Source organism: Pan troglodytes, chromosome 12 (assembly GCF_028858775.2).
Source record: "Pan troglodytes isolate AG18354 chromosome 12, NHGRI_mPanTro3-v2.0_pri, whole genome shotgun sequence".
In the NCBI taxonomy this organism is placed as follows: Eukaryota; Metazoa; Chordata; class Mammalia; order Primates; family Hominidae; genus Pan; species Pan troglodytes.
This window is the reverse complement of record NC_072410.2, coordinates 13,402,924-13,418,341: the sequence shown is the minus strand read 5'-3', so window position 1 is coordinate 13,418,341 and position 15,418 is coordinate 13,402,924. Positions and strand designations below refer to the sequence as shown.

At 53.3% G+C, this 15,418-nt stretch overlaps 1 protein-coding gene across 2 annotated transcripts in view; it reads left to right on the top strand.

Moving 5' to 3' along the window:
* Positions 1 to 15,418, top strand: part of SH3RF3 (SH3 domain containing ring finger 3) — a 353,462-nt gene that overhangs the window by 258,839 nt on the left and 79,205 nt on the right. For both annotated transcript variants that reach the window (XM_054678130.2, XM_054678129.2), the window contains one exon: positions 9,750 to 9,853. In XM_054678130.2, the coding sequence (XP_054534105.1) occupies positions 9,750 to 9,853 (104 nt within the window). The remainder of the gene's footprint in view (positions 1 to 9,749; positions 9,854 to 15,418) is intronic.

The window sequence follows — 15,418 nt, the reverse complement described above, 5'->3', positions numbered from 1 at the left end:
ATCAGGCCATAAATGTTTTATTCTAGAGTTTTCTTTGGGAAGCAAGTTCATGAGGGTCTGATTTACACCCCGTGTAATGGAGTGGTAGCGAGTGATGAATAATGCATGCCCATTTCACTGCTCCTTGGGGTGATGACAATGTTTTCTGGACTTACATTAAACATTTAAATGAGGAGATGTTTCTTCTTGGGGTTTTCGTCTGTTCCATAGTGTCAAAGAAAGAGACTCAGAGCCCCCGTACAGCCTGCCAACCCCCAGACCCTCTTTTTTCCCTTTTAGTAATCCCAGCAGGAAACTAATACGGCCTGGTTCCCAGCCACTGCTTAGGAGCCCCATTAAAATGCAGCGGAGGAGGCTCTAGTGTCTGGTTACAACCTGGCGGTTTAGAATCGGGGAACCGCGGCCACAGCACTGCAGCCATTGCTGACACCAGGCTTCCAACCAGGGGAGGCTGGAATTTGATGAAACACATCACCGTCACAGATGACAGCCCAATCTTTACTGACTAGCAGCTCCAGGGCTGTGTGCCATTCACCTGTGAGCTCTGTGATAGGGAGAGAGATGCAGGAGCAGTGGAGCTTGCCTGGATCCAGGGCACTGCACAGTCAGGCTGAGCTCCAGCCCTGACCTCGGTGCGGAAGGCCCCTGTAGCTCCGTGCACCCAGGGGGCAGCATCAGCGTGCACGCTGTCACTTTACTGTTTGCTTGTGCTAAGTTCCATCAGACAGGCCATCCTCTCCTACCTATAGCCCTGCCAGCCGACCTTGCACTACTGGGCTCATGTGAAATGCTCACAGGCTGTGTTGTTGAGCATCCTGCCCGAGGGAGGGATTGCTGGAGTTGTTGTTCTGTAGGGTCAGTGACTCAGAGAACTGGGCCACTGCATGTCGGCCAGCTCCTTCGGAACATGTGTGTCCACTTGCCCAGGCCAAATCCTGGCAGGTATCCATTATGGAGCCTTTTAAAAAGACCGTGGTGCAAACGTACTTTATTATAGTCAGAGCCCTTTCCTGGGCATGGGCTGCTAGGTGCGACTTCGTGGGAGACAGGGCTGCACTTGGCTTTGAAGTCGGAGCAGAGATTTCCATTGGATGATCTTGGAGATAGGATGAACATCTGTCTGAGGGCTGTGTCCCCAATTATTTTTACTCAAAGGCACCTGGAGCTCTTTCTCTTTTCTTGTTTTTATCACTGGCTGACTCCCTCACTCCTGCCAAGTCTTTACTAATCCCTTAAGGCCTAGAATCATTTAAAATTAAGCCATTAAAAATCAAAGCAGCATCAGAGAGGTGGCTCATGGTTAGGAGGAAGCCAGGCCTGCATCCAGGGCCAAGCACCATGGTTGGAGCTGGAGGCAAGGAGCCCTCAAGTCCCTGGTGTCACAGTCAGCAACTCTCAACCTCGTTATGAATACTTCATGGGAGAGGCACCATTGGTTGGGGGCTGAAAGTACATCCTGGCAGTGCTGCAGCTCAGGCTTTGCAGGATGCTGGCCATGTGGAAGCCTGTGCCTTTACTCAGGAGTTCCTGATTACAGTCATTTAAAGGAGAGGCCCCTTTCCCTGCAGTTAGTTCCTGCCAGGGTTAGCAGTGGCTGCTCATCTCTGCCCCTCAGCAGGCCTCGTGTTCTTGGGAGTCACATTCTGTACAGCTGGGCCTGTGGCCCCCAGTAGCGTGCTGCTGAGCCTGTCAGTGGGAGGACCCCTGGCCCCCTCCCACCTTGGCCACCAGCAAATTGCTGCTCGTTTGCATCCGTAGCAACAGAGACCAGATTCAGAGGATGGACTGACCCCATCAGCATCAGGAAGCCACGACCAGTGTGCCACTCACTTCTTTGTACTTTTAGTTTTTATATCCCTGAGGGCAGAGCCCAGCCCAGCGTTGCCTCCTATGCAGCAGGATGTCCCTTGCACCCCTCGCTCTGGGCACCACACCACACATCCATGCTAGGAAGGCCCGCCACACGGGAGCCACGCTCAGCCATGTCAGTTTTAGGCATTCTTCATCTTGACCTTTGGGAAAAAGCATTTCCACACATCTGACCTCTCTCTGCTCTTCATTCCAGCTCTAAGTAATAGCTTACTGTTAAATCCCACATATTTGCTTGGAGCTTTTGCCGTATCAAGTGTCAGCTGAAGTCCAGGATTCCAGTGAAGCCGCCAGAATGTCTCCCTCCTGCTGTCTTTAGGGACAGCCTGTGTCAGGGTGGCCAAGGCCCCAGACCCCTGAATGGGCCCTGTGGCAGCTCCCACTGTCCACACCTCAGGTTCCTTGGCTGAGCCCTCCCGAGCCTTCTGACACCGAGCCCTGTGGGTTGCTTTACGTTGGACTCACGCAGGGCAGTCGGTGGATGCCGGCACAGATGGGATGGTGAGCCTTCGGCCGCCGCGGTCCACGATGCCTGTGCTCCGCACAGTGTGCACTCTCAGCCTAGCCTTCAGCCTCTGCCCAGCAGACAAAACACAGTCTCCTTGGTCTCTCCTGGCCAAACACATTGCCCCCCTTTCATTGGAGTATGGCTTGAGCAGCTCCAGGACATTGGGAGGTGGAGATCCAAGTGCCGGGGCAGGCTTCAGCAGGCCACCCTCCCAGTGTGGCCCCACCGTGGCTCTGGCTGTGCTTTGCTTGTGCTATGCTGGTTTGGGACAGCTTGGCTGTTTCTGGAGCATTTATCTGAACAGGACAGCAGGCATGGTAACAACAGCAGGACCAGTGTGTGCCTATCATCTTAGGTTCCCACTCTTCCTGCTGCTGCAGAGCAGAGTGCCAGTGCCTGGGAGCACAGAACTGCCAGCCGAGCCCCTGCTGGTGCTGCAGGGTCACCCCTGCCCTTTGTCAGCTCCCAGGATCCCCTGACAAAGATGGCACATGGGGGATCGAGAAAGATACGGGCTTACCGTCAGCCAGACCTCAAGTGTTAACTCTGTTATTCTTCTCATACCACTGTGGAAATGTTTCAGGAAACCATTGTCACTTGATATTAAAGTGTAGATTAAAAAATAATAAAATTATCCCAAAAGGCAGCTCCCCAAAGGAGCAAAGTTATGGTTTGGTATGTAAGTTTTCTGACTTTTTGCCATGAAAATACACGTATCACTGTCAGAAATTAGATAAGCCTTCATATGCAATGCTGTCACCTCCATTTGCACTCTGCATACCCTACATGGCCCTCCAGGCCTGTCCATGGAGACCACGGCACAGGCGGCAGTGGGGCATTCTGTGTCCTTGTCAGCCTGCCAGCCCCACACCCTGGAACTTCAGGAGTGCAGGTTTTTCATATCATAAACAGTGCTGCTGCGAAATCCTTAACTGTACCTCCATTCTGACTTGTCTGATTATCATTATTTTATATATATATTTTTTGAGATAGAGTCTTGCTCTGTCGCCCAGGCTGGAGTGCAGTGGCGTGATCTCAGCTCACTGCAACCTCCGCCTCCTGGGTTCAAGCGATTCTCCTGCCTGAGCCTCCCAAGTAACTGGGATTACAGGTGCCTGCCACAATGCCCAGATAATTTTTGTCTTTTTAGTAGAGACAGGGTTTCACCATGTTGGCCAGGCTGGTCTCGAACTCCTGACCTCAGGTGATCTGCTTGCCTTGGCCTCCCAAAGTTCTGGGATTACAGGCGTGAGCCACCGCCCCAGGCCTGTCTGGTTATTTTAGGATTCATTCTTAACAGGAAACTGCCGGGGCTACAGGCTTTTTTTCCTGCTCTGTCTCTGTCTATCTGTCTCTTTCTATCTCTGTCTGTCTACCTCTGTCTCTCTCTGTGTCTCTGTGTCTTCCTGTCTGTCTCTCCCACTCTAGAATGGAGAACAGCTTTGTCTACAAGCCCAAATCACCAGGACCTGGGGCTGTATGAGAACGTCTCTGGCCCCCACATTCCCCTCCCTATTCTGTGCTCTGGGGCAGCACCCCTGCCCCCACCAGCCCTCCACACAGCATAGACATGTCATGAGGGCCATGCCTTGTAGGACCTGAGTTTGCAGACTTCTCTGTTACTAACTATGGCAGAATGGGACAGAAACCAGGGGACTGTGGGTCCACTGGCCCAAGCCAGGAGTGAGGGCTTTCCCTGCAGGGAGCACACTGGGGTCTTCCGCGTCCCATGAGTGGGATCAAGAGGTGTAACTCCCCACCAGTGGTCCAGCAGGGGCAGTCACCTGCCCCAGGAAGCGCCTGTGCATGTCAGCATTCCCAAGACCGGTGGGTCCTTCTAGGTCCTTGGCTTCCTTGGCCATTCCACAGCATGCAGCTCAATGGACAATGACATTCCCTCTGAAGCACCGTCTCCCCTGGGCTATGGGTCTCCTTCTGTTTATTGGGCTGCCCCATCTTGGCCTCCTTCAGGGCCCTCTTCTGGGTGGTGTCCCGCAGATGGGGCCAGGGCATGCTCCCTCCTCACTGTCTCCCAGGCCACTGCACCGTCTACCCTGTTGGCTTCAGGACGACGATCACGAGCCTTTGTTGAGGGCCTGTTCTGTGTACTTAGAGTGACTGCTTTATAGCCTATGGGTTGTCTGACTTCATACTCCAGCTGTCTAGACCATGCAAGCTGCCACGACCCCATCTTCTCATGTCTTGGGGGCTCTGTCCTCCACTGCTTGATTTCTATAGTCTTGGGAGCTATTGATTCAGGTTTCATCTGGTTTTTCAGTTTTTTCAGGCAGGAGGGTAAACCTGGCCCCTGTTACCATCATGGCCAGAGCAGAAGTTCATGACCCTCAATGGACACGATGAGAGATCGGAGGCTCACAGACGCCATCTTGGCTACGGTCACAAACACAGGTCACACACCTGGGAGCTAAGGGCTTTGCCACAAGACTGCATTGCCTCATAGATCAGCTATACATACATGACCCCAGATCTGCTGCCCAGGCCAGTCCCTTCTGAGCTCCTGGTTGGCATTACCAGCACCCTCATCATCCACACTGAGACATCTCCAGGCACACCAAACACTGCGTGTCCAGCACTGAGTCCATGGCCTCTGTGGTCTCTTGTTCCTGTCTCTCCAGCAGCATCTCCATCTGGCCAAGGCTAGAAACCCGGCCCATGCTCCTCCCTCAACGTCCTTCAGACCTAATCTTGTTGGTGGAGAAGGGACTGATGGCCCCCACACATGTCCAAGTGCTGATCCCAGAACCTAAGAATGTGTCACCTCATGTGGCAAACGGGAAAAGACCCTGAGATGGAGATGCTCCTGGATCACCTGGGCCACCGCAGCCACAAAGGCCCTCCCGAGAGGGAAGCAGAGGCCAGAGTCAGGGAAGGGGATGGCGTGGTGGAAGCAGAGGCGAGAGAGAGGAAGACGTGGCACTGCTTGCCTTAAAGTGGAGGGGACCAAGGAACGTGGGCAGCCTCTAGAAGCTGCAAAGGCAGGGAATGGAGTCTCCTCCAGACTCCCAGAGGGAACACAGCCCTGCCACACCTTGATTTTAGAACTTCTGACTTCAACACCTTCTGAGTGATTGTAAGCCCCTGAGTCTGTGGCTGTTTGTTTCAGCAGCTGTGAGGAACTAACACCACGGTGTGGTGGCTAAGCACGTGGCCTGAGTTCAAAATAATAAGCAGGCTGCCTGAGTTCAAAATACCCATCTGCAGGCTTGCGAAGGTTGAAAGCATTGTTCCAGGGGGAGTGCTCAGAGCTGGGCCCAGCCATGGTAGACTCTGCACAGGGCGAGTGCTACCATCACGGGTGCTACAGTCGCGGCTGCTGTTCCTACTAACAGCCCCCTGAGCATGTCCAGACCCCTTCCTGACTCCCTTGCCCTCTGCCCGTGCAGGCTGGGCTCCCTCGCACTTCCTGATGGGTTCCCTGCAAAGCTGCAGGTCCTGGCTGTGGCTGCCTTCTCCCTGCCTGTCTTCCAGGGATGCCGTGCCCTCAGACTGAAGACCAGAACCCTCTCAGGAGGCCCCACGCAGCCTGTCGTCATCCCGTGGGGATACTGCCCCCTTTGCCTCCAAACCGTCACTTCATCTGGCCTCCCACCTTAGCCGGCCTGGGCTCCTCTAGGCCCACCAGCCACCCTCACCACCTCCCTGCTGTGGCTTGAATGTCCCCTCTGAAATTCATGTTGAAATTTAATCCCCCAGGCTCAGCACTGAGAGGTGGGGCCTTTAAAAGGCAATTAGGTCCCAAGGGCAAGGCTGAATAATCACTCGTGGATTCCTGGATTCATGGGAGCAGGGCTGGTGGCTTTCTAAGAAGCAGCAGCAGGACCTGAGCCAGCATGCTCAGCCCCCTCGTCATGCGATGCTCTGCAGAGTCCCCACCAGCAAGAAGGCTGTCACCAGAAGTGGCCATGCAGCATCGCGCTTCTCAGTCTCCAGAACTATAAGAAATAAATTCCTTTTTGTTATAAATTACCCAGTTTTAGGTATTCTGTCGTGAGCAACACTAAACAGACTAAGACATTCCCTAACAAGCCTGCCTCATGCCTTCCGAAGCCCTCCCAGCCACGCCCAGCCCAGGTTGGGTACCTGTGTAAGGGGCCTATGCATGCTGAACTTCCTAGGGCTGCTGCATGTTTAGAATTACATGTCCAGGCCGGGTGCAGTGGCTCATGCCTGTAATCCCAGCGCTTTGGGAGGCTGAGGAGGGCAGATCACCTGAGGTCAGGAGTTCAAGACTAGCCTGGCCAACATGGTGAAACCCCCGTTTCTACTAAAAATACAAAATATCTCGGCTCACTGCAACTTCCGCCTCCTGGGTTCAAGCAATTTTCCTGCCTCAGCCTCCCCAGTAGCTGGGATTACAGGCGTGCGCCATCATGCCTGGCTAATTTTTGTATTTTTAGTAGAGACGGGGTTTCACCATATTGACCAGGCTGGTCTCAAACTCCTGACCACATGATCTGCCCGCCTCAGCCTCCCAAAATGCTGGGATTATAGGTGTGAGCCACTGCACTGGATAGCGTGCCACTGTACTCCAGCCTGGGTGACAGAGCAAGACTCTGTCTCAATACAACAACAACAACGAACAAAATATTAGCCGGGGGTGGTATTGTGCAACTGTAATCCCAGCTACTCAGGAGGCTAAGTCGGGAGAATCGCCTGAGCCCAGAAGCAGAGGTTGCAGTGAGCTGAGATCACGCCACTGCATTCCAGCCTGGGTGACAGAGTGAGACTTCATCTCAAAAAAAAAAAAAAAAAAAAGAATTGTATGTCCAGTGCTTGGCCACCTGGATTGCAAGCCCCACACAGTCACAGGCCATGGTGTTCCCCATGGGGGCCCAGGGCAAGTTCCGACTGCCAGGTCATCGCGTGTCAGTGTGTCGAGCCTGTTGTCCCTGTGTTGGAATTGCTTGGTAACTATTTGAATGGGTGAGTGAATGACCCTAAGATCCTGCCCACACATTTCTTCAGTGGCCACAAGGAGACCTGTGGACAGTGGAGAAAGCATCCTCTGCGCAGATGCCTGGGGCTGGGAGGGCCTGGTGGAGAGTGAGGTGGCAGCTTCTCCTTCTCCCTCCCTTGGGGTGTCTCTGCCCTCGTACTTGCCCTCCAGCCCCCACCTACACCTCCATGGATGGTGACTCATGATCCAGACTGGCTCTGGGGAGTTCTCTAGAAGAAAAGTGATCCTGGCATTGTTGGGGACACCTCCTCTTCCCTGTCTCCCTTCATGGAGAGGGCAGGTGTCCCGGGCAGACAGAAGACCCTGGAATCCATCCGTGGGAAGGAATGCCCCCTTCCAGCCCTGTTCTCACACGGCGCTCAGCCTTTCCTGCTTCCGCATGTGGCTGAGGGATGAGGTCCGTGAGGCGCTGCCCTCTGGACACCTGGCTCTCTCAGGATCCTTTGAAAATCAAAGGTTTTTCTCACAGTGTCTGCATTGCAATGGAAGTCATTTGAGACTTGGAGTTACCCTAGAGACACGAAGGGAGCCTCTCGGTTGCACCCGCTCATTCTGCCAGGCGCACTGGGTTTAAACAGGAGGAAGAAATTGTTTCTGACTTTGTAGACGCTGCCCGTGTAGCATGGTTTCAGGCTCTGCTATGATTGCTGGTCAGGGAGGGCTGTAACCACTCAGGGAGGGGCAGGGAGGTGGCCGGCGGCATGCAGAGGTTATCAGCTAAGCAAGGCCAGAACTGGTCAGTGAGTAATGAGAAAGCTAAGCTTCTTGCTCCTAAGCTAAGAAGGTGGTGTGAGGCCAGTCTGGGGGCAGGGCTGGCCGCCTACCTGGGGCAACTTCCAGGTGGCTCTCCCATCTGTGTGGTCTCTGCTTCTAGTGCCTTTCGCTCACCTGAGGACACACACTGGGGACACAGGCACCTTCCCCATTCAGAGCCAGGCAGCCCCCGCACCCCACCAAACCTGCCTTTGGCCGAGGTACCTGCAGCCTGGCCCCGTCCTCTGCTCCAGTTTCTGCTGGGACCCCTATTCTGCCCCTCGTCAGGCCTACACGGGATCCTAGAGGAAGGGAGGAGACCCCTGTCTCCCTCCTTGAAGGGAGGTGGACCCCTCCCTCCTCCAGGCTCCCCGACAGCCCCTCTAATGGAGTGTCCTGAGGCTTCCAGAGCAGTACCACAAACTAGGTGGCTAAAAGCAACAGAAAGTTGTTCTCTCACAGCTCTAGAGGTCGGAAGCCCCAAGTCAAGGTGTGGGCAGGTTTGGTTCCTCCTGAGGCTGAGGGGAGTCTGTTCCGGGGCTCCCTCCTGGCTTTGGTGGCTGCCGGCATCCTCAGCACCCCTCGGCTTGTGGATACATCACTCCTGTCACTGCTCCGTCCTCGCATGGGCTTCCATCCCCTCCACATCCCGGTCCTCCTTCTCTGTCTTGTAAGGATACTCATCATTGGATTTGGTGCCCACTCCAATCAAGGATGATCTATTCTCAGGATCCTTACCTCATATCTGCAAAGACCCCTATTCCAGATAAGACCACAAGCACTGGTGCCAGGGCTGGGACTCGGACAGATCTTTGAGAGGTACACAGGTCAGACCCTTCTGCCATTGAATGCCTCTGAACAGGAAGACAGGACACTGTCCTAGGGAAGGCCAGGGCAGGGCGAGCAAGCTGGGTCATAGGGGGACCTGGGGGCAGCGCTGCCCTGCATGGGCTGGGACTAAGGATTCTCTATGTAGGAATTCCCTTGGCAAGACCATGGTGCCACCCAGATTCCTCCCTCGGCCCCCCTACTGTCCCCGGAGAGCACAGCGCACCCCTGATGCTGACCATTCCTTGGGTCATCTCCTTGCTTAAAAAACCCTTGAAGCTTGGAGCACTTTGGGGTCTTGGGGGGAGGGGGGCACCCTATGACTCCCAGTCCTCTTGGCCTGCTGCTCTGTCTGCTGTCATGGGACCAATTTTCTTTAGGGATTAATCTCCAGTTCCTGGGGACGCTCTTTTTAAATAAGCTCTGTTTCATAGCATGAAAGATTTTGTGTGGGTTTTTTTAAACAAACACAATAATAATTAATTCAAGGTCTAAAAATAAAGCCAGGTCTGGAACACGGCCTGACTACAGTGTGATGCTGACCAGCCTAGATGCAGGCTGTAGAAGGCTCCCTGAGCTGCTGGGAAGGGGCTCTTGAAAATCACCTCAGGGCAGGGGTCCCGGGCTGCCAGGCTCCCTCCCATGGTTAGAGAACCATTTTGACAGTCCAGGTAGGCACGGCACGTTGGAGGCCAAACAGCCAGGCAGCTGGCGAAGCACAGGCACCTGTGGATGCAGCCTCATTTTGCTTTTCTCTTTCCCTTGGATGGAGTCTCTGTCTCCTCACTCCTGTCCCCTCTTGTCTGTTTCCAGGATGTCTCCTCCTCGGCGGGATCTACCCCCACGGCTGTCCCACGGGCTGCCTCGGTGTCTGGAGAGCAGGGCACGCCTCCCAAGGTCCAGCTGCCCCTCAACGTGTGAGCTGCCCTTTGTGTCTGTCGGGGTCCTGTGCCTGCAGCCCTCCCTCCTGCCTGGGCTGGCCTGTCCACGTGTGGTTTCCGCAGGGTTTTCCCATGTGTTACTAGTTGGCCAGTATAGTTATGTGCGTCTAATAACACCGCTGAAGGGAGAGTGTGGAAGACAAAAGTCTAGCAGTTCTTTCTGATGTCGTTGTTTCTAGGACATTTCTTCTAAGCAGGGAGGATATTCAGAGTATTCACAGCGCAGTTCCCAGTCAACAGGAGAGGAGCCAGCCATACTGTGGAGCAAGCTCTCCATAGCATGGAAGGTCCGAGATTGAGGGGAGAGGTGGGAGGGAAGCAGGTGCGCAGAGCAGCGGGTAGTCTAGGAGCTTGGGCAGCCACTAGTCACCAACTGCTTGGAAGTGGTTCTGTGTTTCAGCCCCCGTCCCAGGGCCACACCAGCGCATGCCAGCTGCATCTCATCCCCAAATATAACCAGATGAATCAGTGCTAGGAAGTGAGATGTTTATCTTGTTTAGAAAATCTGCCCAGTTAAATTACAGCTCTTAACAGATAAGTGCAATTTTAAAATTCCCCATTTAAATCATGCTCTGAAGAATTAGACTCCCTTTTGCTCTTGTGTTTGGCAGAGCTCAGTCACTTGAATGGCTGTGTTAGGGTGAAGTCTATGAACTTGGCAAACAAGATGACATAATACAGAAAGTTCTGTGAATGCAGGGTGGGTCAGACGTCAGAGGGACACTCAGAATCTGTGTTGTTACAGAACAGGATTTGTTGTTGTTGTTGTTGTTTTTGCTTTGTTTTGTTTTGTTTTTTGAGATGGAGTCTTGCTCTGTCTCCCAGGCTGGAGTGCAATGGCGCGATCCCGGCTCACTGCAAGCTCCGCCCCCCAGGTTCACGCAATTCTCCTGCCTCAGCCTCCCAAGTAGCTGGGACTACAGGTGCCAGCCACCACGCCTGGCTAAATTTTTGTATTTTTAGTAGAGATGGGGTTTCACCGTGTTAGCCAGGATGGTCTCGATCTCCTGATCTCGTGATCCGCCCGCCTTGGCCTCCCTAAATGCTGGGATTACAGGCATGAGCCACCACGCCCGGCCAAACAGGATGTATTTCAAGCAAAAAAGTATTTTGAAGAGCAACTTGCCAAGCTTCAAAAGGTCTAGAAGTAGCTCAGCTGCTGGCACACGCTCACCCACCTCTAAGCCCAGTGGAAACACCAGCCTTTCTTAAGTGGTGGGCAGGAAAGCTCCCAATATCCTCCTACTATAATTAACCAATGTAATGAAAGGTATTTGAGATGTACCTATTTTTTACCTAGCTTCCTGAGCAGGCTACTTCCAGATGCCTTGAGACTGATATTCAAGTTTTCACCAGCACTGGACAAAAGATACTACCTCCATCTCCTGCCATGCTCCTAGCTCAGTTCTGGCAGCTTCAGGCAAAGCTGGTGCCAAGGAGGCACATGGAAAAGTGGGGGGTGATGGGGCTGCTCTTCTTGAAGAATTGGATGCAGGATGCTATCTGAGGAAAGAAACCTGCACCCACAGGGGGATAGCCCTGATGGAGTTTCCCAAATGAGAGGCAGGATGCAGGTCAGGTTGCTGAGGCCATGAGTGCTTCAAGGGCAAAGCCCAGATGTGTTTGTTTTGGAGTCCCCGTGACCAGCTGAATGCCTGTACACAGGCTCTCAGTAGCTGCCACTTGTTCTATGAGAGCAAAGGCCTCCCCTTCCTGGGTGCAGAGGGCTCCCCAGCTTGAGGTGAGCTCAAGGCTTAGCCACCCAAGAAGGCTTCTCTGTCCTGGAGACCCAAAACGTAACAGTTCCAGGCATGTCACCCCTCAAGAGTTGTGAATATTCTGGAGGCCTCAACCATGGACAAACCTCCATGTCCTGGATGGCTTCTAAATTTGGTGCAGGTGTGGAGGGACCTCTTCTTCACCCAGTTCGCCTGCCCTGGGGGACAGGGTTGCTGTGACCTCTAGCTCTCCACCTTCTCCCTCTGGGCTTCTCCCCCAGGGGAGGGCACTTACCACTCAGCTTGAGATTTGGGTAAGAGGGAAGGAAAACTTATGTGTCAGACAACATCCTTCTAAGGATGACAAGGATTTAGGTAGGAATGTGTCTGCAGGTGACACAGTGGCCCTCCATGCAGGAGCTGGATCATGGTCAGCATGACCTGTGACTGGTGATGGTCCGTTCCATGTGTGTTCATGGCTGTTATACTGAGTAGCAGTCACATGCCAGGCAACATTACATACGTTACAGCAGTATGCATGAGGCATTCTGAAAACATGACATCCTTTATTTTATCCCCAGAGAGGAAAAGATCAGACTGACCTCATCAGTTTATGAGGAAGGGGATTAGCCTGAGTGCTCACCTATCCTCTTTAACTCTAAGAAGCTAGTATTCCCACACATACCCTACCAGTGGCAAGTACCTGGGGTGGGGGTCTGATCTAACCATTCTTCCCAAAATAGCATCTGTAAGTCACGTTCAGAAGTCTGAAATTGAACATGAGATGTGCTGTCGTTGCAAAAACAACCACAGCAAACAACAGTGCACTGCTGCCCATTGCGGGTCTGCAGAGAATGATGGCTTGGGGACTCCAGCCAGGGCCCAGATGGGGCTGATGTGAAAGTCAGCCATGGAATGACTTCAGGAGACCTCGTTCCTGATCTTCATGATTGCATAGCTTTGACCTCTCCAGGCCACATCCTGTGCACTGAAACATGAGCCCTTGAGATTAAGAGGCCTAATCCTGTACGGTCAGTGTGTCGATGGCTGGATGTTCTTGCCCCTTCTTCCAGCATGTGAAAGGCTTCCATGGCATGGATTCCCTAAGGGCTCAGTTGCCCGGAAACACAAGAAGGGTCTCAGTTTGCTCACCCAGTGCATGGAGGCGACTGTGAGTCTGCAGAGACATCTCTCATTCCTGCACCCCCTTTCCACCCCCTGCTGTGTTGGGCTGGGGCTTGTCCGCCATTCCTCTGGCAGACCTACTGTGATTTGGGAAAGCAGAAATATGATTGTCTGCTCCTAGAGGCCATGCTTCTGGGCACAGCCAACCCACCCAGAGGGTCTCAAGGTTGATGAAATGCTGTGAGTAGGTTGCCCCTGATTTGGAAGGGTTGATTCTCACCTCCACTTCTTCGTGGGCATCTTAGAGCCACTGCCTGATGTGAAGGACCAGAGGAGGCAGGGAGAGGGCATAGGGCTACCCTGCAGGAGCCATCCGAGATGTCCCGTCATCACCTACAGCAATGGAGGAGGTGGAGGAGGAGGACGAAACAGGCATCAGACCGACACGCCTGGGTCTGGCTCGGTCCATGTACCTGCAATCTGAGAGCAGCGCAACTCTTGGCACAGAGCCTTGGTCTGGGACTGCATGTCAGCTTGCCATCAGAGAAGGAAACTTCCACAGTCGATGGGTGCAGTTCATTACCTGCAGGGAAAACTAGGTACCCTGTGAGGTGCATGACCACCCAGATGGCACCTGAGGGACCTGGGAGTCCTATCCAGGAGCCCAGAGAAAGACTTAGGGAGATGGGGGGTTGGCCTGCAACAGGGAAAGGGAAGCCCAGGGGAATGGTGGCCAGCGGTTTTCATCCTCCCCTGCTGAGGTGCAGACCAGGGTCCCTGGATCTGGTGGTTGACACTGGTCATGTGAGATGTGCTCTCTGTCATGGCAGGGATGACCTCGCAGACCTTGCTGTGATCAGGAGTGACCCCCTCATGACCCCGCTGCCATTTGTGCGTGTGGTCAAAAGGCCACCAAACAATCCTCAATAACAACAGTCCCCACATTCTGGGACACAGGAAAAGGACTGCTGACCAAACCATGCCAACACAAGACAGGGGCAACTTCCATTCCAAATTCACAGAACAGGCTGGTGCTGCACTCAGCCTGCAATGAACTGGATCAGCGTGAGTTCAAGACAATAAGACTCGGTAAAATAAGTCCCTGCCAGGCTTGGAACGAAGGCCTGGATCAGCAAAATCACCGGGTACTGCCCCCAAGAGGTGTCTCAGAGGCCAGCCGTCCAGCCTCCTTTGACAGTGCCCAGCCTTGTGGTCAGCCTGGCCCCATGGTCAGCCCTTCCAGGCATGGCGGCACCGTCCTCAGGATATTACAGACAGATGCGACCAAGAATATGAGAGTGAGCCTGAGAACCAGTGGAGGGGTGAGTACTCTTCATCCCCACCCCCGCCGCCTGCACCTCTAGAGAGGGCACAGCTGGGACCCCAAGCAGGTGGGGAAATGGAGGAGATGCAAGTGGGAAGAGCAGAGAATTGTATTGAGAGAGTCTCTGGATGACATAGAGCCTGGCGGGCAAAGGTCGGAGACGTCTGGGCCGCTGCAGGGCCGGTTGCAGTGGAGGGAAGGAGATGCAGGCCCTGGTGGTAGCAGCACATCCCCACCGGTACCAGCATTGTCTAGGCTGGGTTTCCTGGAGGCAGACCCTGAGATGGGGAGGTTTGTGGGGAGTGCTCTCAGGACACACCTGAGCTGTGGCTGAAGGGAAGCCTGTCTGATCCTCGGGGCTCTGGAGCTGAGACAGCCCTGCGGAGTTTCCCCATTGGAAGTGAGCCAGCGCTGGCTTCAGGCTGCCCTTTGAAGGGGCAGTCATGGGTGATGCTGCACCCTGAGGGAGATTCCCAGTGCAGCCACCACAGTGAGTGATCAGCCACTCATCGCCCTTCAGAGGGGACCCAGGCTGGGCATCCCTGGACCCTGTCCAGTGGTGGGGCTTCAGCCTCAGAATGCAGCAGAAACACAGGCAAACCTCATTTCATTGCACTTCACTTTGTTGTGCCTCACAGATACTGCATTTTTTTTTACAAATTGAAGCTTCGGGGCAACCCAGCATCCACCAAGTCTAGTGGTGCCATTTTCCAACAGCATGTGCTCACTTCGAGTCTCTGTGTCACATTTCGGTAATTCTCATAATATTTCAAACTTTTTCATTATATCTTTATGGTGATGTGATCAGTGATTTTTGGCGTTACTGTTATGGAATTGTTTTGGGCACCATGGACCATGCCCACATAAGACAGCGAACTTACTCGATAAGTGATGTGTATGTTCTGACGGCTCCACGGGCCCACCGTTTCCCCCATCTCTCTTTCTCTCCCCAGGCCTACCTTTTCCCTTAGACACAACAATATTGAAATCAGGCCTTTTAGTAACCCTAAGTGACCTCTAAGTGGTCAAGTGAAAGCTAGAGTCGAACATCTCTCACTTTAAGTCAAAAGTTAGAAATGATTAAGCTTGGCGAGGAAGTCATGTCAAAAGCTGAGATAGGCTGAAACTTGTGCCAAACAGTTATCTAAGTTGTCAATGAAAAGAAAAGTTATTGAAGGAAATTAAAAGTGCTACTCCAGGGAACATATGGATTATAAGAAAGTGAAACAGCCTAATTGCTGATATGGAGAATGTTTGAGTGGCCTGGATAGAAGATCAAACCGACTGCAACATTCCCTTAAGCCAAAGCCTAATCCAAAGCAAGGCCCTAACTCTCTTCAACTCCGTGAATGCTGAGAGAGGTGAGGAAGCTAA